The sequence below is a fragment of the Scophthalmus maximus genome, chromosome 17 (genome assembly GCF_022379125.1).
Source record: "Scophthalmus maximus strain ysfricsl-2021 chromosome 17, ASM2237912v1, whole genome shotgun sequence".
NCBI classification, from domain to species: Eukaryota; Metazoa; Chordata; class Actinopteri; order Pleuronectiformes; family Scophthalmidae; genus Scophthalmus; species Scophthalmus maximus.
Genome location: NC_061531.1, coordinates 13,506,102 through 13,528,675, shown reverse-complemented (window position 1 = coordinate 13,528,675; position 22,574 = coordinate 13,506,102). Strand labels below are relative to the sequence as shown.

At 44.2% G+C, this 22,574-nt stretch overlaps 2 protein-coding genes across 6 annotated transcripts in view; one reads left to right on the top strand and one right to left on the bottom strand.

Moving 5' to 3' along the window:
- adgrl1a (adhesion G protein-coupled receptor L1a) overlaps positions 1-3,173 on the top strand; it is an 87,215-nt gene extending 84,042 nt beyond the window's left edge. For both annotated transcript variants that reach the window (XM_047328327.1, XM_035616169.2), the window contains 2 exons: positions 734-751; positions 883-3,173. In XM_047328327.1, the coding sequence (XP_047184283.1) occupies positions 734-751; positions 883-1,787 (923 nt within the window). In that variant the 3' untranslated portion in view covers positions 1,788-3,173. The remainder of the gene's footprint in view (positions 1-733; positions 752-882) is intronic.
- A 5,791-nt stretch (positions 3,174-8,964) lies between these two features.
- LOC118289351 lies at positions 8,965-13,687 on the bottom strand. Of its 4 annotated transcripts, none has more exons than XM_047328341.1 (13): positions 13,527-13,687; positions 13,227-13,333; positions 12,923-13,045; positions 12,750-12,792; positions 12,525-12,608; positions 12,335-12,434; positions 12,107-12,223; positions 11,712-11,783; positions 11,415-11,501; positions 11,227-11,283; positions 11,079-11,135; positions 10,217-10,316; positions 8,965-10,101 (listed from the first exon to the last, which is right to left on the bottom strand). In XM_047328341.1, the coding sequence occupies exons 1-13, from the start codon at positions 13,585-13,587 to the stop codon at positions 10,051-10,053; spliced, it is 1,059 nt and encodes a 352-aa protein (XP_047184297.1). In that variant the 5' UTR covers positions 13,588-13,687; the 3' UTR covers positions 8,965-10,050. The 4 variants fall into 4 exon arrangements, with proteins under 4 accessions (XP_047184297.1, XP_035472195.2, XP_035472196.2 ...); XM_035616302.2 differs by having other exon boundaries at positions 12,335-12,431; XM_035616303.2 differs by having other exon boundaries at positions 12,537-12,608.
- Positions 13,688-22,574: the final 8,887 nt, after the last annotated feature.

Here is a 22,574-nt window from a genome sequence, read left to right as displayed (position 1 = left end):
GCAGAGTATCAGGCCTCGTGTCTGAGGACTGAAATTTAAGGCAACGTTTCTGTTTAATATTTTAAATCCTCTCCGCACAATACGTCAAGCCTGATGGCCACAGGCTTGGCAGCCAAGACATTTTTAGAAGAGAGTGGGAGGAAGTAGGGAGAGCACTTCATTAGAATGTCTAATTACCCACACCACCAACGAATAAGAGCTTTGATTAAAGTCACGCTACTCATTGAATTTTAAAAATGAACATGCTTCTCACTGACGGGCGGCTGTGGCTTTTTGCTTTGCTGTGCTATGGTAATTTGGTACCACAACATATTTTGGCGTGTTGGTTCATTGATATTGATTGTAAAATAAACATTACTGCCACTGTACAAGGTTCTGCATGAATTATGTATGTATCTAGGTATCACTGACAGTAGTAAATAAATACCCTGTATCCTGAGTATTCGCTGTGGCTTGGATGTAACTGTTGGAGAATTTTTTGGAATCAAACAGGCAGGACTAAGTCTGCATAAATCAAAATGAATGCGACCATGCGTGTGGTTTAAATCAGGAGGTTAGATGTGAGAGAGATGAGAAAGGTGGCGAATGGACAAGCATATTTTTTGTTCCATTAATGGTTCCATTTAAAAAACATTTTAACTAAGAGTTAATTAATGTTGCTCAGTTTAAGAATATTTACTGATTAGTGTCTTTCCTTTTATTCACTCCGCATAACTTTCTCTGGCATACGCAGGAACCTTCCGTGATCCAAGTAAGTGTAATTCCACATCATATGAGAAACATTTTATATCTGATATTTCCTTCTTTTTTTTTCTTACTGACATTTCAATATTTCAACAATTCCAAAACCTTCTGTCTACTGTCTCTCTTGTTTGGGTCCAGAGAGCACATTATCTAAGGCCCGCGACCCCTGTGGGATGGAAACCCTGCCCTTGAATGGTAACTTCAACAACAGCTACTCCCTGCGCAGCGGCCCAGGGGGCGTAGGCGGGGGCAGCTGTGACTTCCTAGGTGGTGGGGGTGGAGAGAGCCCCCCGCCCCTCTTCAATCCCCGTGGCCAGGAGGCCCTGGCTGGTGGAGGCGTCCGACGAAACCTCTCCGATGCCGCAGCCTTTGAGAAAATGATCATTTCGGAGCTCGTGCATAACAACCTGAGAGGTGGAGGAGGTGCAGGTGATGTAGGGGACAGAGCGTGTGGCAGCCTGGCCAGGGGACGTCCTCACGGTGGAGTTGGTCGGGGGACAGTGGGGGTCGGGCCGGAGCCGTCCATTGGCATGGATGAAGACGAGGACTATCTGAGAGAGGGGCGGCAGCGCACTCCGCAGGATGTGGAGCTACTCTATAAAGCTCTGGAGGAGCCCCTGCTGTTGCAGCGTGCCCAGTCGGTCCTCTACCAGAGCGATCCAGAGGAGTCAGAGAGCTACACGGCCGACCTGACAGAGAGCCTGGGCCACAGCGGTCACAGTGGCCAGAGTGCTGGCGGCCAGGGAGGCAGCAGAGCGCCAGACTCCCCTGCCCGTGACTCCCTGTACACCAGCATCACCAACCTGCGAGACTCACCCTACCCTGACAGCAGTCCTGAGCCCCTGGAGGTGGTGCCCCGCTCAGCCCAGCCCCCTGAAGAGCTGTACTACAGCTCCGGGAGGCCTGCCCTGGGCTCTCGTGGGGCCCCCATGCAGACCTTCTACCAGGCCCCACCCCGGAGACCGAGTGGGGAGGGACACCAGGCTCAGGAGCCTGCCCACAATGAGGGGGACGGACAGATGCAGCTGGTCACCAGCCTGTGACTGAAGCCTGAAGGAGGAAGTTGGGGACTAATGTGATGGCCAGAGCCTCCTCCGAGCCCGCCTCGTTCTTGCATCTCTCCACTTTCTGCTTGTTTGGTTGCCTTTCTTTCTCTTGACATTTATTTAACTAACAGATTAAGCAAACAGAGTGACCTTCAGGGGAAGTCGTGGCTGACTCTGCAGAAGCAGCCTTTATCTTTAACCCTCCTCTGTCTTATGGAGATGAGTTATGGGTGTTTTTCTATAGAGAATTCATATGCTCTCCCCAAACCCACTCCTCCCCTGTTCCTTTCGTACCCTAAGGCCAAGTCCAGCACTCTGAATGTACCCATCCACCCCCTTTACCTTCAGATATTTCAAAACTTTAAAACTTTGTTAAAGTTTTTTTATGTAATTTCTTCTCAGACCTGCCTCCGGAGATGGGAATATTATTTAATATTTTATCTCCTTTCCCTTTCTTACCATACATAGGTCTTTTGCGAGTCATCATTTGATCGAAATAGTTAACTGTGGAGACGGGGAATATAGTACACTATTATAACCTAAAAAAATGTCTCACAGAAAGCTCTTCATTGTTGCCAAAAATATGTTTTATTGAGCCAGAACAGAAACTAGAACACTCACAAAGCAAACACACACACACACATATGCACACACGCATGCACACACAGAGACGCACGCACGAACGCACACACTCATCCGGAAGTGCTCATTACGAAACGTCAAAAATGAAAACAGTTCTCCGAGTCGGTAAACGAGAGCGAGAGCTTTTGTCCTAAGTTGGCAGAGGGAGTTGATTCAGTGTTGCCTTCATCTTCTCATGCTATGATCGACGACGGTGGACAAAAGTGGAGTAAAGGGCAGAGGCGGAGACCGAGGAGGTGTGGCACCACCCTTCCAGAGCAGCAGAACCCTGCACCCATAAGACTGGCCAGTCCTCTCCGCTGTTCTCTCTGGTTGTTTGCTTTAGGCATTTGAAAAGTTAAATGACTGCCTTGCTATTGTTTTGAAGAGAGTATTTTATTTGTTGACTTTAGGTCTGCATCCTCTGGGGGCTGCAGGAGCAGACTGGTGTCACCCCCATCCCCCTCCCCCCGACTGTACTTTGCTGTTAGAGCCTAGACAGTTGAAGTGGACTTGTTTCCTGTGTGTGGCTGTGACACCCAAGACTGTGAACGTCGCAAACGCACTGGTCAACCAATTGGTATAACCGTGTACATAGGAACCACACGTGAATCTACTTTATTCCTGCTATGTAAATAGAGACACCAGATGATCAAAAGCAACAAAAAGTAACAAATACTATGAAAAATGACTTCTTGTACTGCAACAAACAGCCAAAAGAAAAAAAAATAAAATGTTTTGGAGTTTGTGACCTGAATGATACACTCTATCTCTCTCCCCTGTTTGCCCAGTCTCTCTCGCTCTTCTGTGCCCCAGCACTGTGCCATTCTGTGAAATTCCTCGGTGATCCAATGGAGAGAGGAAAGTCGGAGCGAGAGATTATTAGGTGTAGTAGATTTTTTATTTATACAAAAAAAAAAAAAATAACAACATCGAAAAACTGGCACAATTTGTATGTAATATAATCCATTATGTGTTGTTAATGTTTGACCTTTGACACTATCCGGGTGGAACTGCGGTGGGCGGGAGGTGTGGGGCAAGCGAGATAGATGTCGTCAAATGTCACGCTGTGCCTCGCAGGCACGATGAAGCGTTGTGGGTTAACAACAGCATCCATTAAGTGATTTGGTTTGTTCTTGTATTATTTGGAAGATATAACCAGATGACATACTTTTAATAACATGGGTTTAGCATGTATGATAATGACATTTGTTTTGCTTTCAGAAAAACATTGCGTTTTGCGATTTCTTTCAGCGTCACTCCAGAGCCAGATGTGGCGATTCATTAATTTTCCTGTGTGCATGTGTCCGTGAGCATGTGTGTGTCCCGTTGGCTGTTTGTCAAGTGTGTCAGAGTGTGTGCCGTGCACCAGACATTCGTATGTGCACGTAGATTTGAGAGGCTATATTTTTTTTTGACGTGACGTGACGTGAATGCATTTTAGACAAGGGGGCGATACTCATCGCTGAGAGCTGCCATTACTTCTCCGCCTCTTGTCGTGGTGTTCAGGTACGACGAGGACAGGAAACGCGAGATCCCCCGTATACCATGAAAATGACAAGTATGGTTGACCGATCGGAAGGAACATGTTTTCAATATGCCACCTTTATGCAAGCGATACAACTGAGAAATTAGCTGTCAAGAGAGAGCCACTCGTGAATCTCCTTTCATCCAGCTGAAATCTGTCTGACCTTTACACGACTGAGAGTTTGCCTTCTTCTACGCTTTATTTATAGGTATTTGTTATGGTTTATCAGTTTTTATGTGTGTTTTTGGAATACTTATTCGCATGGATTTATTCATGCCATTTTTTCTTTATTTATTTAATTTTTTTTACATTTTTTGATCTCCCTCATAAACCTGCAGCAAATGGGAGAGTGTGAGTGCGTGCGTGCGTGTGTGTGGACTGAACGTGAGCAGAAAATAGATGCCTCCACTGCAGTGTGACATTTGGCTAGGGCCTGACTGTCCCACTTCTAAGGGAACCCAAAGGATAGCTTTCAACGGTGGCTCCTGGGGCTGACAGAGAGGGGGTTAAAGTCAGATAACAGAGAGGGATTACAAGGATTTGCCTCCATTTATTCGTGTTATTCAAATCATTTGTGCAACAGTGTATGAGCCGCAGAAGAGCGGCTCAGAAAGGAGGCCCTGGTAAAATCAGATGAGCCACTGGGGGGACATGTGCAATACTGGTATGATGGTGTACGACTTGGATTTGCAGCTGAACCTGTGAGCTGTCTGTGTACAAATGAAAAGACGGTGTGCACATGTGTCCTGCTCCGCTGCAGAGCAGGACAATTTGACGCACGGCTCTCGTGGCTCAGTTGTCGCGGCGGCACCATGCTGAGGCAGCACTCGCTGGTCAACTGAGGACAACTGAATGTATTTTAACAGGCAGGACTGAAGATAAAACGATTCACTGCAGGCTGGAAGTGTTAATGGGACACACAAGACGGTCATCATCTTCATCCCCATCATTCTCATCACCCATCATCATTAACGCCATCCCTCCCTCAATGCATTTGACATAATGTGCTGATGCCGATCTCTAGTGCTCAGCTGGGACCTGCCCCAGGGAGAAACACTGTTTGGACAGGCGCTCCCTGTGAGAGGAGGCATGTGCGTCACCTTGGGCCTGCTTCTCTTCTTTATTTTTTTTTTCCAGCCTCCCCCCATCTCATCCACATTTTAATATCAATCTCAATGGACTCCATTAGTGCAGCACTTCTTTGAGAGTGTTAATTTGTTTTGTCAAAAGCTTTGTTTACCCTAGATTAATATCTCAATAAACAGAGGAGTGCTGTTCTGTGGTAAATGATAGTGATTATACTGTAGAAGGTCTGGGGCCCACGCTGTCGGATGGAGGCTCACATCACGGGAGTTTCTCCTCCATTCAAATCCCTCTGATTACAATAATCACACTGTGGGTACTAATTTACCGCGGTGAACCCACTCTCTGTCTTGCTCTCTTTTCTATTTCTGCCTGCAAATATTTTACGCAATTCCCATTTCCATGCTGGTGGAAACCCTGACGTGCCTGTGGACAGGCGGTTAGGCAGGAGGTTGTTTAAAAGGTGGGACGCCCAACCTTTGACACGCCGATGTCTCGCCCGTGTCAGCTTTGTGTCAGTGGAGAGTGAGCTGTGGCATTGTTCAGCCTATCATTAGACAGCAGAACTCCCAGCAGGCCCGCGGTCTGTTCACTCTCGGGTTGACCCCTTCACACACAGACTGTTTTTTATTTATTTATTTCTAGCAAGTTTTGTGGCCTATATCGCGGGGTTGGGGGAGGGGAGGTGGCGCTGTTTAACGGTAGCAGAGGAGCAGAACGTCATTATTTCTGCAAAGACTGGTCCAGGAGAGGAAACCCTCAGCGAAGGTGTCAAAAAAAAAATCCCAAATCCATAGACAGAGGCAGTGAGAGTGGGAGGATGGAGTGAGACTTTGTTTCAGATGGCTCTCTGTTGGTGGTTTGAGACGTTTAAAATCACTCTGTGGTTTAAATTGAGCAACCTGGCATGTTATTGGCTCTTAAGTCCGTTCATACAATGAAACTGTTGTTTGCTCTTGTGGATGCTCCCTTAAAATAATGTGAATATGAATCCACTGCCGTGTCAGCTGATTAAAGCAAGATTTCTGGTGCGCTATCAAATGCAGCAGGATTTTCCTATAGAGATTTTTAAATGAGCAAACAATGATGAAGTAGTACTATTTTATTATCGGTCTCTTGTTACATGACTACAGTTCAGTACTTATAGTTTTCCGAATACGTGGTAGGGATGCGGGACAAACTCAGTGACGAGCATTCTGCTGTTCCTCTTTTGTCTTGAATATAAATGGGGAGCTGTGCCAGCAGCCATCTTGACGCACAGGGTGGGACACAACAGACCCGGAAAACAAACCAAAACAAACACACAGACACATGTACAGTAGGCTACACGTCTTCAGCCTGGTAAAGCAGTTTTATATTTTGAAGTGCAGAAGGACATGAATCAGCTTTTAACGTGTCCACATTCAGCTGCAAGCTGAATATATAGGCATGTTTTTTGGGTTTTTTTCCTGCTTCCTCCTTTATCTCCGCTGAGTGCACTGTTTCTAAGAGTGGAGACGAGGGGAGCTGTGCCTGCATGTGCTCGTCCATGGCTACAGAGATCTCAAACTGATGATCAAACCTGAGGCCGGCCCCTAAAAAAAGAAAAGTCCAGCCCCATCGTGGACTTTGTCTGTCATCAGCGCTAGAATAGCCAGGTTAGAGCAGCTGCAATTGGGATATTCTGAGAATCAGCTAGGGGCTGTGTTAATGAGTTCCTTACAGCAGAACCGGGACAGTATTGGATGAATGCTCATATTTATGGGATTATATTATTGGGTGCTAGTGGTTTTACATAGCAGGGCGTAGGCGTTGGTAGGAACAGTGAGAACTGACATTGTGCCATGTGGAGTTCTACATATAGCACCATTTACAGAGCTTTCTGTGATTTTTTTTTATGAAATGGATAATTTATCATGTACCACTGAGACATTTGTATACCGAGGTTAATAATATTCCTTGATTCTGTTTCTGTTTACTGATTATTTTGTTCTCATGGTCATTGCTTTGACAGCTGTCTGGGCCAAAGGGGATGATTTTCTGTGAGTGTTTGCGTCATCGCAGGTCAGAGCGACCTTGTATCAGCACATATTAATAAAAAACTATTGAAAATATGCACGTTCACGCTTCAGGATTTCTCTTCATCTTGAAGGGGTTCGATCGGGGTGTGTGGTGGTGCGTTGTTGTACTGCATAATCATTGGAGTGTTTGTGCATGTGCTGCTGTGATAAAAGTGCAAAAGCAGACAACAAATATTAATCTTATGCTGTGCCGTAAGCTTCAATATACCTCATGACTCAAACTGGAAATGAAAAGACATCTTTAAGCACTAATGCAGTGGTTATGTTTTATTCATGCACTGTCCTGCAGGCCACGGCAGCATTGTGTTGCTCACCTGTGTGCCACGAGACGCAGGAGACAGAAGCCAAGCAGCCCGGGCCCGTCCTGAGTCAGCTCCCCTTTGAACTACACACTGAATGCTTATGCAGATTTGACCCGGTGGTTGGGATGATGATTCTGTCAAGAACTGGCCTATGCCCAGAGCATACTAGACAAAGAGATCAAAGGGATGCAGAAATAATAACAAGCTGTCAGTGGAGGAGGCAAAACCCCAAGCCCCAACACCCTAAGTGTTTGGACAGGGACTAATAAGAGCCTTACGTACCGGGGGAGAAGTGAAGACTGGTCCCATACTAATCAGGAGAAAAGCGAGGCTTTGTTTCACTACAGTAACCCTGAGTCAGTATCAGCGAGACCAGCTACAGTGATGCTTTCAACCATCTCATATGTATGTGTATGTACATGCGGACCCGTGGGCATATACTTGCTCAGCTGGATTCAGCTTTACAAAGCATCAGTCAAGGTTAATTAATCATACGGTGTGGTGTGATCCCTGATGTAATCTTTTAATAACTGCAGTGTGAGCACAGCTTACTGACTCCTGCATGAAACGCTGTTTGCTTGCAGCTGTCTGTTAAGCCACGGCGGGCGCACAACAGTAGGCGACCATTAGCACCCTCCAGAGTAAGCATAAAGATTGTGTTCAGCGAGAGATCGGTTCGGGATAACACACCTAAGTGTCTGTGTTATTGCAGCCTGTAACTTCCCCTAAGCCGCCTTATCCCCGTTGTGGTGTGATCGGTGTTCGGCTCCCGCTGAGTTTTGTTTCCTTGACTGCTCATAATCCCGTTCACAATGGAGTGTGATTGGTAACTAATTAGCTGATAACTAATTATTATGTGCGTCAGAGCACAGCGTATTCATCCATAATTGCAGGGTTCCTGAAGCTTTGCCTCTACCCTTTACCCTTTTCTTTCATGTCACACTCATACTGTATGCTGTACATGTGTGATGAAACATGATGATGACCCACCCCCCTTCCCATCCCCCCCATCTTCCCACTCATGTCCCTTCAGTGAAACTCCCCGAGAGAGGAGGCTCTGAGCCTTGACCATTCCATCACCCTCTTTTTACTGGGGCAGTTACAGTTTCACACACTGACACACCAAACATGAGCAACAAAGCCTCTAACCCCTGATACACTTCCTGGCACTCAGATGTAAAAAGGGCGGGGGGGGGGGAGAGACCTTTTCTCAAGGTCATTGCAGATTTAGGGAAGCTTAAAATAGAAATCAGACAAACCAAGACTCACAGCAACTCTCAGCGGATCCCAAGAGATAAGAGATGTATTAAATTCAGCCCTAACCCCGTGTGTGTTTGTGTGTTACTTTAATTACTACCGTACATCAAGCCACAGGGGCAACACATCTTTTAAATACTGTAACATACGGTTCATAACACTCAAATCACCAAGTGATGTGTAATGTACCCTACTCCGTTCTTGCTTGATTAATAAATTGTAGCACTATACTGTGGAAATTAAGCGATCAACTAAAACACACACACACACACACACACACACACACACTGATTGCATAGAAGAACCACACAATAGTCAACCAGCAGTATCATAAGCGTGCATTGATTTATTGAAACAAAAGCCTTTTAAGTTCCACCAACGATGATTGATCATAAAAATACAGTACATAAAAATAAGGTATGCATTTTGTAGATGTTTGTACAATCAGGCATTTTGAAGCTTCTGCTGTCTGGAATAAATACGCGTTAATTGCGTCTGCATTATTCAACACAGGTAGGCCTAATCATGTCGCCACAGTGTCCCCCACTGTTGTAGGACATGACTAATTACTGCCCCCATGTGGTGTGAATGTGATACTCCAAGTGTTGTATTGCCTTCAATAATTCAAAAGCCAGGACCGAAGGAAACAGGCAATGAAATCATTGTAAAATCAATGGCAACAAATTTCAATACTTTAATATACTTAATGCCATTATAATATATTGAAACTGATCAATTAAAAGCAATCGAAAGTATATAGACAGTAAAACTAAAACACAGAATCACAAGAACTCTAAATTCACTAATGCGGGCACCGTGACTAACCAACATTTAACATGGCAAAAAAAGGGCTATGTTTATGAATCAGGTTATAAGAATAAACATGATGTCAGACTTCGCAGCAATAATGGAATGAAGCAAAACGTGGTATAAATTCAAAATGAAAAGAAAACCATATGGAATATGTATTGTATTCTGTTTCATTCCCTGAAATGGAACATTTTATATAATATTTATATTGGCTGCTTTATAAACATTTAATAATAGTGTACATTTTACATATCTGTTATGAGTATATTAATATTAAGTTGTCTCACAGCTGTGCATTGGGTACATTTTCTGATGGTCCACCCATCCTTTCAACAAGCCAAGCATTTAATACTCTCAATAATAAAGCTCCCATTATCATTATTGTTATTATTTTATGAGACCAGTGTCTTTCATTGCATCGATCACGCTATGCTGTAATTTACACAAACGTTCTTGGCTTCATCTGAAAGGAACTGCCAGTAAATGTACCCAAACCTGACTGTGAGAAAACTTACTGTTGTATATATAATATAGGCTATTATTATTATTATTATTATCACCATTATCATCATCATTATTAGTGTTGTTGATTATATCAATCAGTTATTTCCAACATTCTTCATCTTGGGCCTTGACTCCACATCAGTGTCCTGCAGAAAACCAAAACCTTTTTTTTAAATAAAAAGAAACAAACCACAAAAACACAAGAAGGACATTTTGGCAGATACAAGATTATAAAGCATGTATAGAAAGATATGTACTTACCAATGCAACAAAGCACCTGCTGACCTGGTCTTGGACCAAGCCGCCCATGTCCACCAAAGGTACGGCTTCACCTGTCACGTCAGAACCTCGGAAGTCGGCTCTGGAGACATACAGTATAACAACTGGGAATCAAAGACTTGAATCTCTTCAGGATGCGAGCAGGTCTGGTTTTCTGCTCTCTCTCTCTCTCTCTCTCTCTCTCTCTCTCTCCGAGCAGACGTCAGACGAGTTCTGAAGTCCATGTGGAGGGGGGGTTCATAAATCTGACAGCCGACTCAACAACAGCAACAGACCAAATGAAACAAGCTATGAAGGAGACTGGAAATTGGACAGCAGCGCAGATTTGAGAAGGCAGACCCAAACGGAAGCAGTCTGAGTGGACGGCAGCGTTTGTGCTTCTGTCTCGTTGTTTTCACGACCACAGTCACCAAGAATACGTCCACTGTGCATTGACCTGATCCGTGGGATAAAGGTGAGCACTGACAAACTTCACCTTCACCTCTGTTTCACGAGATGAGCTGTGGCGTATGCAATGTCACAGTTCTTTGTTTTAAGTGATGTAGTTTATTTCTCTTTCTGTGTATTTATTTTTGCACCGCCCCCCAAAATCAAAGTTACATTTGATTTAGTTTGATTTCGATCTATAGTAGTTACCAGGATAGAGATTTTTTTTTTGTCCACTATAACTGGTGCTGCTAATGGGGAGTTTTTTAATCTCTCTTTACAAACGTTCATCATGTTTTATCAATGTGGATATAATATATATATTATTAAAAAAATGGAAGATTTAAAAAATGTCTTGTAATGACTCCATTACAATACAGTATCTACCGCAATTTGAACTGCTAGACCACAGACTTACCTCACAAATTCTTGTCCCGTGACATAACAGGCTCCTCCTGGATCATCTCTCAGTTTCCTGATACAGTCACATACAGCAGCAGTAAGTGATAATAATAAAAAAATTGATGATTAACACACAGACGATCCACACGATACCCAAAGCTTACCTGTTCATGGCTCGATGGTAATGGGCTCTGTTGTCATCAAGGGCGATTATGCCAGCGCTGCAAAACAAATTTAAGGAAGGCACTGAATCTCATGAACCTACCAGTCCAGTTAAAGGGACACTTCATCTAAATCTTCCAAGCCGAATAGGCTACAGGCTGGAGAGAAAGGAAACAATTCTCATTCTCACTCGTTGGTTGGGCAGATTCCCCCGTTGCTAGAGTTGCGGTCCAGACTACGGGTATGAGGAGTCTTGCAGTCAGACCCTGAAACAATACTATGGAGACAAAGGCAGCTTTCAGCAGATTACAGTCTAGACCACGTATTATTACAAAAGAAAACACTTAAAGGGTTTTGACAGACAGGGTAACATGAGATAACTGTGTGTGTGTGTGTGTGTGTGTGCATATATATATATATATATATATATATATATATATATATATATATATATATGCATGCTTTATTGTTGAATTGACAGCTTCACCTGTGAACGTCTTGCTCCACATCATTTTCACCACTTCCATGAGGCTCAGGGGCAGACTGCACTTCAGCCGAGCTGTAATGACAAAGAAAAAGCATGATTCATGTTGAAAAGAACGGCGCTGGAAGTAGCTTCTGAATGATGGCCCACCTGATGTCACTTTGTTGAATCTCCACACATTTGTTTTAAAGGGGCAGTGACACACAAAGTTACAGTCAGCAAAAGTGGAAGTCCACTTTTTCTGCAAGCAACCAACTTTTCCTCTTGTAAAAAGTCAGTGGTTGACAACATGACTGGGTGTGCAGTGTGCAGGAGTTACTGTCACTTAATGACTGGAGTGCATTTGTTTCCCCAAATGAACACGTCCACTTGAAATGTATGTGAAAAATTAGACTGACCTAGTTTCTCCTGTCTCCGAACACCCTGTACAGGAAATCTGCTTCCTGAGAGCACAGTGAGTCACCAGGTCTGTACAAAACCCACAGAAGGTAGCTGCTTCTCGCCGCCTCGTGACACTAGGAACAAACGGCAAACAGACATTTCTGAATCCACACAAGACAATGTGTAAGTAAATGTGTAGATTATATTAGCTCCTTTTCTTTTTTTTAATCTAGAACAGAACTCACTTCATTTCCCTTTTCCAAGAGAGGTAACGGCAATAAAGAACAATGATCCCAATGATCCCAATGATCCCAATGATCCCGAATATCACACTGAAAAAGACTACTGAAAGACAGACAAAACGCAAACATGTTGTCATCAAATATTCATTTGAGTCATTAACAACAAATTCGACGACAGAAAAGTTTGACGCACTGGAACACTTACTCCAAACCAAGTTCCCCCCACTGCTGAGCCTCTCGGATGATGAGGCATCTGGATCAGGTTTCTTAATTCCCTCTGTTTAGGGTAAAGAGGTGAGATATTTGTACATTTTATCTACTGTTTATATGGTATATATATGTGTGTGTGTGTTTGTGTGTGCGCGCCGTAAGATCAGGGTGAAGAGTAAACAGGTTATTACAACACTCCATTGCTTACCAATCGGTTGAAGAATCAATCGGGTCTCTTCTAAATAGATACCCTTGAAAAACAAAAGCAAAGTCTATGATGTGGGAGCGTAGAGCACATATTTCACATTTACAAAGCAAGAAATCAATGTGACTTTTACGAAAAATGAATCCATACAGTACATATACAGAGGGGAAACTCACATGAGGAATAATGCATTTTATTTTCAGGGCTCTGCATTCTTTTGTTATAACTGAATTGTTGTCCATGACCACTTCACGTAAAAGCTCATACGGTTTGCCAAGTTCAGCTTTAGCAATAAGAATCTGTTGGAAAGTTAGAACAACACGGACAGGAATGAGTCATACCGTTTTTTCGTTAACCTCGGTCAAACTTTCACTTTCTCTTTTCTCTTATTTTCTTCAGTAAAGGACCAACAAAGCTCTTTTTTCTATTTGTGTAACAAAGCCATGAATTACAACATCATTTGAAAGCAAATCCAAATACCTCATTGTCAGAAACGAAAACCTCCGCTCCAACGGGGCACCCGTGTGAGAAATTGAAGCCACCTTGTATTTTTATGTCGCTGCAAGACACGTTTCTCCTAGAATATTCTGTGAAACAACAGAACTATAGGATTAAGCATTGAGAACATTTTTTATCTTGTCACAAATCTAAAATAGCAACAAGAACAGCCAAGGAAACTATTTCGACAACATTTTCAGTTAGCTCAGTGTTCAGGAAGTCAATAATGAACCCATCAAAAAAGATTAAAAACACATGGTCCCAATGCTCTGTATCTCTTACCTATTGTGCTGAAACAGGGATATATTAGGAAAGCAACCATAAAATGTACTGCAGGAGTCATTTTGTCAGAGGACACGCTTGGCAGATCCCCTCAGCGCAGCACAGAGGTGGGAAACGTGGACTGGGGAAGTGTGTCGTGATTTCAAAGGGCGGGGTCAAAGTCAACTGTCGACTGTTTCCCTTAGGTCGTAACTCCCACACCCTTTATTCAATCAAAACAATGACCTCTGCCTCTGTTGCTATGCGTGACTTCTCAAACCAGTCCATTCATTTACTTCCAATGATATCTGTCACATTTATGTAAATATCATCATGTTGTTTTCTTCCTCCGTGGACAACAAACAACCGCTAAACTTTTACATCAAATTATCCTGTGTGATGAATTCCTTTCTTAAGTATTGAATAATGCATATATTACAAATGTGCAAAATGCTGTTGAAGTTGTGTCTCTAATGTGCCATCACTGAGCACCAGTTGTAACTCCGTAGGTAAAGTGCTTCTCTAAGCAGCCTCGGTTATTTGCGGCATGGATTCCTCAAGATGGTGGAAGCGTTCCTTTGAGATGCTGGTTCGTGTCGATTTAATTGCATCACACCGTGTCTGTGGTGAATTCATCGTGCAAATCTTCCGTTTGACCACATGACAAAGGTGTTCTATTGAATTCAGATCTGGCGATGTGTTTTGCTCGGTGACATGGTCCATCACCACGCTGGAAGTAGAAATTAGAAGGCTGGAGATTGTGGCCATTAAGGGATGCAAGTGGTCAGCACATGAGGTGAAGCCAATATAGAGAAGTGCCGGAGAAACTGACTCCACTGGTTACAAAAAGAAGTCTGTTTCTATCGAAGTCTTGGAGAAAATGATTCATAACGGCAGTAAACATTTTCCTGAGGAGTCTATGATCTGAGCAGAAATCCAAATTCTCCTTTCTCAGTGCCTGTGCGTCAGCTCCAACCACTGTGCCCATTGTCCTCGGACCTCTATCGTCCACTGGACGTTTTCCGTTCACGGAACTGCTGCTCGCTGGATGTGTTTAATTTTTGTAAATTTAGAGACTGCCGTGTGCAAAAATCCCAGGTGATCAGCAGTTTCGCGAATAGTCAAATCAGCCTGACTAACGCCAACAACCGTGCCCCGGGCAAAGTGCTCCGTGAGTGTAGTTTTACATACTAAACACAAGGGGAGGCCCTTGTCCTGTGGGTCAGAGACACATGCTGGGCAGACCTGGCTCTCCTGAAGAGAAACAGGATCACCACTCATGCACAAACATATGTGTTAGATGAACACATCCTACAGCCCACTATCTAGTCTTTACTGTGACTGATTGTTTCTACGACGCAGTTCGTTTGTGTTGAATCTAACCTCCCATTATCTTTGGTGACAGCTCATGGGCAGAGGGTGGCAGTCCTCCCAATTTACTCAAACCATGAGAGAACAGGGGAAGGACAGACCCCTCTTAGTTCTCAAAGAGGCCCCCGTCAGTACACTTACACACACACAAACACACACAATCACACACAAACACACACACACACACACACACACACACACACACACACACACACACACACACACACACACACACACAGCGCGAAGATAAAGCAGAAGCTGCCATGGTGCAGCACGCTTCATTTACACTGCATCTTCTCTGGTCCACCGAGAAAAAACAGACGGTTCTCTGTGTCACTCAATATGGGCCCCTCACTATCTCTTGAACTCCGACTACTTCCCTCCCTCCCTCCATCTCTCAGTCCCTCTCTGTCTCTCCTTTGCCCTTCCCCGTCTCTCATACATGGCAATAGTCCACCGGCGTGGCGGAGCAAAAATGTGCCTCCAAAACATTCCCTCCGGTGTCCACCTTAAACATAATTATCACATTGGCTTAGCTGAGGGAATAGACTAAGTGACACTGAAGCCAGGCAGTTTTGCTCATTAGCCAGATTGGAGTGACTAACCAGTTTAAAGTGGCATCGTCAAAGTGACAGTGGGAGGCTTGGATATCCGACCATCCCTCTCCGTATCCACAGAGCCCCTGCATAAACAGAGGAGAGCAGCGATGACGCAGGGCAGTCTGAAAACACACACAGAGCCCGGAACATGCATGTCCCACGGCCCCGCACTCCCACAAACACTGTCTCTAGTTCTGCATTCTGGGTGAAGGACTGAATTCCACACAGACCAAACAGGACTTTTAGGGTAAATAATTATGATTCTGTTGCTTTTGAGTCCTCTCCCCATGAGTCTCAACTCTTGCCCTCTTGTCCCATCCCGGTCCTTCATTTTCTCTCCATGTGGATGAGGGTTGTGCTCTGTAACACTTCTAAAAGATAGACAGTTTGGGCTGTGGAAGATCACTGTATGAACAAATGAAGGACAGGTAAAGTTACCCGTTTAAGGTCTGTACAGTTCACCAGGAATTAACTTAAATTCAAAACAAAAACTGGGTGCACCCTTCAGGGCGTGTGAGTTGTGGAGGCAGAGCGGAGGCAAAGCAACACCCCGAGAATCCTGAGTAGCTCTGAAACAACAGCGCTGGCTGCTCGGTACCCGGCTTGGCTTGACTTTGCATAGCTGCACAACAGTTTTGAAAAAAATACACCCAGGAGAGGGCCGACTGCAACCAAAACACAATGGACAAGCCAGACGTGACTCCTTTCGGGAAAACAATATCATGTTTACGCCATGAAAATTCGCATTTTGACTTTCTCTATAGATTGCACACATTTCACAGTTATATTATGGACGCAAAAACAGCATGCCATTCTCCCCTGAACCCCAACCGTAGGAGGGATTGAACTGTGGCTAGGAAAAGCACCAAGTCACTAGGGGTGCTTTCAAGTGAATGGTCATATGCATAATCCCTCACTCTGAGTGCAACACCGAAGGAGAGGTGAGTTTAGAGAACGGAAAATCGTGCTGGGACTGTTACAGACCCTTTGGTCTCTCCAGCCGGCTCAATGTGAAGCCCGAAACCACCACTGGCACAGGTCGGACGTCACAAAGGGACGCTGCCAGCACAGGAAGCGCACCGACACCGACAGACGCTCACATTTTTACGCACGTACAGAGAAATATGGGGATGACTTTCCTCTGAGGTTCACCAAGCTCACACACACACACACACACACAGTGTAGCGACGTGTCATGGCGAACAGCTGATACAATTAGACAAACATGACGGAATATTCCCGACGAGAGCTAAGTGCAAGCATCATGGGAATTCATATATAAACATACAAGGTCTCCGGGCCTCACACAATACAGTGCAGACCCCCACCCCATCCACACCTCCTACACAAATATCAAAGCCCCTTCCGTGGCCAACCAACTCTCCCCCTCATTTCCAAAACCACAGGCCCCCCTCGCTGAGCTCGGTTAGCCTGGGCACAGCAACCTGATCCTGCTGAGAAAAGTCTTATAACAGGAAGCAAATTACGCAACCGAATCAGAAACACCTCTCGTCCCTAGAATGTTTGCTGATGGATCAACCTCTGCCTCGGGGCTCATAACTGTTTGAATACAAAGGTTGGTTGAGGCCGCATCATTTGCGTTAGGTTATAGCATGCATACTAGTCCCATCCGAACACTGCCCAGTGTAATGCACGGCAGCTTTTTGTTGGTATGCCACTGAGACACATGTTGCGCAACACCATAAGGCAACTTGGACGGGCTCTATTAATCTGTTTCCCAGCTCAATCTCCGGAGACGGATCTCTGTCAGAAAACAAACCTCTCTGTTTGAAGCATGGCCTCCAGTTCAACTTGTTTAACTTCTGCCTTTCTCTGTATATTTCACTCTCCGTTTTCTACTGTTTTCTCTCCCTCTCTCTTTTCGTTTTTCTTCCCCCGTCATCTCGTCCTCACTCTCTCCCTCTGCTCTTTACTCTCTTCCTCAATTGTTCTCCACCCCTGTGTTTCTTTTCCTCGCTCTCTTCATTGCTCCCCCCCCCCCTCCCCCCTTGTGAATCGTTGCTGGCACAGGTCTCAGTATTTGGCTCGGCGAACCCAGGGCGAGCGTGTCTTGTTACAGCGGTGCAGGCCCTCTGATAAAGCTCTTCATTGTGAAGAATAATCCCCGGGAAACAATCAGGATTTTTATATATTGCCCCTCTGTTATTTCTGCAGCCTCACACGTAAATATACACGCAGCATGTAATGCATGTACACACACATGCAGTACAATTGCACACACACACACACACACACACACACACACACACACACACACACACAACCATTTGCTGTGACACACAAACAAGTGCATGTACAAGCACCGGCATGCACTGCACTCTAAGTGGACTCATGAGAAAGTATGTAAGAAATTCACGTCAAATTACCCAGTTTGGTTGATTTTGTTTTGCACGCCTCTCTGCACATATTGTTTCCCGCGGCTCACAGCAGAATCGAACACTGTCTCACCCGAAGCTTAGAGTGACATGACACGAGTTTTCGGGGACAGGTATTTGTCAAAGGGGAGTCGCTGCAGTGCCGTAAAATGTCAGTTAAGTCGACATGTCTATCACTGTCGTGTAGTGTTAAGGCAGCCCCCCTTCTGCAGCTGTTGACACTTGACTAAGCCCTATTGTTGAAATAAACAAAGCCTTGTGTTCAGCTGTGATCGGGCACTCGCATGAAGATATGGAGGAAAGAAAATTGTCGAGGAGAGCGCTGAAAAGAACAGGAAATAGAAATGAAGCATACATTTGAACACGCTTAAAACTGCATGAAAATTGAAGGGAGAAATGTGGCAAAGGGTCGTTTTCGCTGCGGATATTTAAAAATATAATAAAATAAAGAGCACAGGATTAACTTAAAGTATTAGCAATGGCCATTAGGTATTCTGGTTCCATGACCAATGTAACTTATAGTGGGACACACAAATTTAATGGAGCCTTCGTTGGGGTTTTTATTACCTGTGACTTTAATGCAAGGGCAAGTCAATATATGCAGATATGAATTTTTTTTTGCAATTTGTCTAATTTTGTTTTCTCAGCTCAAGATGGTGGCAAGTTTAGTCACTTTAAATAAGCTCATAGCTTCGGTTCATCAACGCCGATGAAGAAAAAACTGATTCTTCTAAAAACATGAACAATTTTGAGACTAGATCACTGACCTGTGGACCCTTTTCTCTGCAGCGTGTCAGCTCCAGCCGAACACAGCTGCGCAGTGTCTAGACAGGTAGATATCTCTGCGGTTCCTGGCCTGGGATTGCCTCCGAGTCACATCAATCCTCTTCCTCCAAAGGGAAGTTTCCTTCGCCGGCTTTGCCACTGCCGCCGTCGTCTGTCACCGCGGCTGAGGGGAAGGAGGAAGATAATTACAGGACAGAGGCAGCACTAACTCAGCCCATGAGGTTGGCACTAATAACAAAAGTAGCCAGCAGCTGTAGCTGTCAGGCTGACACTGTTCAACAATGACACCAATTTCACTTTAAACGATCCACCGTAAAAGTTGCACCTGTTTCGCAAAACAGGGCAAGGAAAGGATCAGATATTCTAAAAACAAACAAACAAACAGGGGAACAGGTCAAATACATAATAGGTTATTACTGTAATTAAAACTAATACCTGCTACTTTCTGCATTGTACTGTATCTGCCATGTATCTGCCAATTACACCGGCTCTCCTCTGCAAGTGATGTTAGTGGATCGGCATTTACATGCACAAATGACTCGCCAGTTCGCCTCACTCATAACTAGGAATTAAAGTAATATTGTCAGGTATCTGCCGTGTGCATGCTCATTGAACTACTGGCACTAAGCTGTCATCACACTGACATGAAAAGCAGCCCAGGTGTGTGCACACATGACATACACACAGACACACACACACACACACAGGTGCAGGGAGGAAAAAGAGGTTTGTACTTCATCGCACAGGCTCCTGCACACCTGATTGGCTCTCTGATGTGCTGCAGTGTTGCGAGTGTGACCCCCGGCACCTGAGGTGTTTTAATTCTCCGTGTTATTCCAGCTGGTTCCTGGGGAGGACTGTAATTAGGAAGCGCTGCTGCACCGACAGGACCACTGTTACTGTCACAGACACACACACACACACACACACACACAGACACAGAGCTCTCTTCAAACGCTCACACACTTATTCTCTCTCATACTCACATTGGCCAACAACCTCATACATTATTCACATTTGTTGTTATCATTTTGGCAGAACAAGGTGACTTTTCCGGTGTCCTTAAACAGTGAGCACTGTGGCCACCAGTAGCGATTACAGGATGAGGCCACATGGAGCTCTTCAACATCATACAATGCAGTGTAACAGTGCCACTGACAGACCTGGCAATGCCAATTATTCAGCGATATATATGAGTTTGCTTAAAAGCATAAACAATTGGTCATATTAGACCAAGTTAGACCGTATCGACGAAACTCCTGTTTAATATCGATAAAATATTTACGTGTAGAATCAGAATCACAATCGTGTTTATTGCCCGTATAGGTTTTCACATGCAAGGAGCATAACAAAACAAACTAAGTAAGAAAGTACTTTAGAGCTTTAATGAAAAAATGATACATAAAAATTAAATGTATACAAAATTGTTTGTAATAGTGTTAAGTATCTGCAATATGGAAATATGTGCAATTTGTCTCTCACTAAGCGTTAGTAATATATATATTTAATATAACGACATTACATTTATTCAATGTAATTTCTTCGCAGGATGTAACACTGGCTCACAAAAATAATAATCTCACTCTATCTCCCACATACACCATCATTATTCTTCACACAACTCAATGGGACTCTCTCTCTCACATCAATTAATTAAAAGCATATTTCACACACATGTATGCGATACACACATTTTATTTCACCTCGTCTACAATATGTTACCATGTAGAGAATGTAAGACATTACACACGCACATACACACATACTAATTCACACACACTATCTCATTCTCTTTAATAGCATTGTCTCATACACACCACCATTCTGTCTCATAAAATAGGTATATCACAATAAGACAAAACAGCGTATGCAGGCGTGTGTGACAGTATGTGCAGGGGAGAGTAAAGTGAAGTTGTGTGTGTGTGAGGTTATGATGGTGTGTGTGTGTAAGGGAAAGTGATTCACGGCCTAAACAACGTCTTGACCAGACACAGATGTGCACACAGGTATGTGCATGCTCATACACATTTGAAGACATAAGCATGTGGTGTACTGGGGAAAAGGACAGATTCTCTAGTGAGATCATCTCTTCAGAGTGAGCAGTGATGTCAGTTGAATGCATCCAACTTTCATTCAACTGCTTACTGTAGTTTGCGTTAGTGATGAACGGGCTGTTTTCATGATCCCCCGCTTGTATTAACACGGGCTGAGTGTCATGTCACTGTTACATTACCGCAACGTGTGAAAGTGAGTGTTCCGGGAGGCTTAGCGTGTTGACCCTGGAGCCCCGGATCGTCCTCCCACCGCTCCACTGCAGTCGTCACTGACACCCCACGGGCCCTGATTGTTGTTTTCATTCCCATTATCGTCTCTCGCATTCCAGTTGGCCATCAGCAGCAGGCGAGTTGTGGAACAAACACACACAGACAACCACACGCGCAATCTCGGATCTGTCAGACCGCACAATATAAACAAAGTGGTTTTGTATCTCCATCGAGAATGTGTCTTGTCTGGGTCCTGGTAGATAGGTTTGTTTTATTGAAGAATGTTATGTCAAAGTCCAACTCGATTGTTATGGTTCTGAGTCCGATCTTCGGCTGTCCGTTCTATTCTGGTGTCAAGAAGGGCTATTGAAATGTGTTTACGTCTGGTTCATTTTACAGGTGACAGAGAGGGAGAGGCAGAACAGGGAGATTGGCTGAGACTGTCTCGTCCCTCGACAAAGAGAGGCTGCGGGTTGCAAAGGTCACCCTACCCTGAAACGATCAGCTTGACACTAAAGTAAACACACCACACATTATGGCGCCATGTCTTATCAAGGAAACCTTCCACTGTTTTGTGATTTCGTAACACCTCCTCAGCCTTGTAAAGAAAAAAAAAATATGACCTCTGAGTTAGTAGGTAGTGGCATATGAATATGTCTTCTGCTCCATAATCTCCAAGTCATGGTGGGTTATACTATGAGAGACATTTGCATATCAACAACCTTCTCTTATTTAAATAACTTGTGCCCTGAGGAAATGTTTAGCTCTATGCAATAAAATTCCAAATTATTTTTATACAAAGGTGACAGGAAATTGGTTCTAAGACGGTCTTGCGAGTCTTTTTTCTTTTCTGCAAATCGCTACTCTAAGTCGTGTACAGACACTTTGCTGATAACTCCAGGGACGAATATCATATCCCTCTCATACATGTTCGCATAAGTGACCGACTCAAATGTGAGTTTCTCATGCCGTGTCTCTCTACAACTCATCAGTAAGTCAAATAATCTTAAGATTCCTCATATGGCGCACTGCATAACTGTGCCTTGCTTTGCTAAATGATGCTATCCTCATCAGATTACACAAGGACACTGTCCTCATCAGATATGTATGTATAATATCTACGTGGTGTGCACAGTCTGCTGTACCGATAAATTAGGTATGCACCTGTGTACGTGAGGAGACACTGAACGCCTCAGCAACAACACAGCACGGTTTTCACATTTGGCAGTGATTTAGAACCGGCTATCCGCCAGTGGTTTCCCCCTCAGTTCTTTGAGGATCAATTTTGGAGGTGACCTCTTGGCTCACTCACTGAGGCAACATGACTCGGCACATCCCAATCCCTGAAGAGCAGAGAGAGAAGACAGGTACTTTTATCTAACCAGGGACATGCAAAACTAAGGCGTTTCACAGACTCATATCAGGACACAATGTGCCACCTTGTCGTCCTAACGGCTGCAGCCAGTGCATTCACTGACTGTCATTTCTATGGGAGATTTAGAAATATGCATAGCATGGAGGCTGGGGGAGCGGGCCTGAATTTGAGCATACTAAAGAGCCCATTAATCCTTTTAAATTCTATTAAGAACTGGACTACAGCTGGATAAGAGGCCAGCAGAGTTCCAGAGACTACCTCTGTAATGCCCTGGAGAC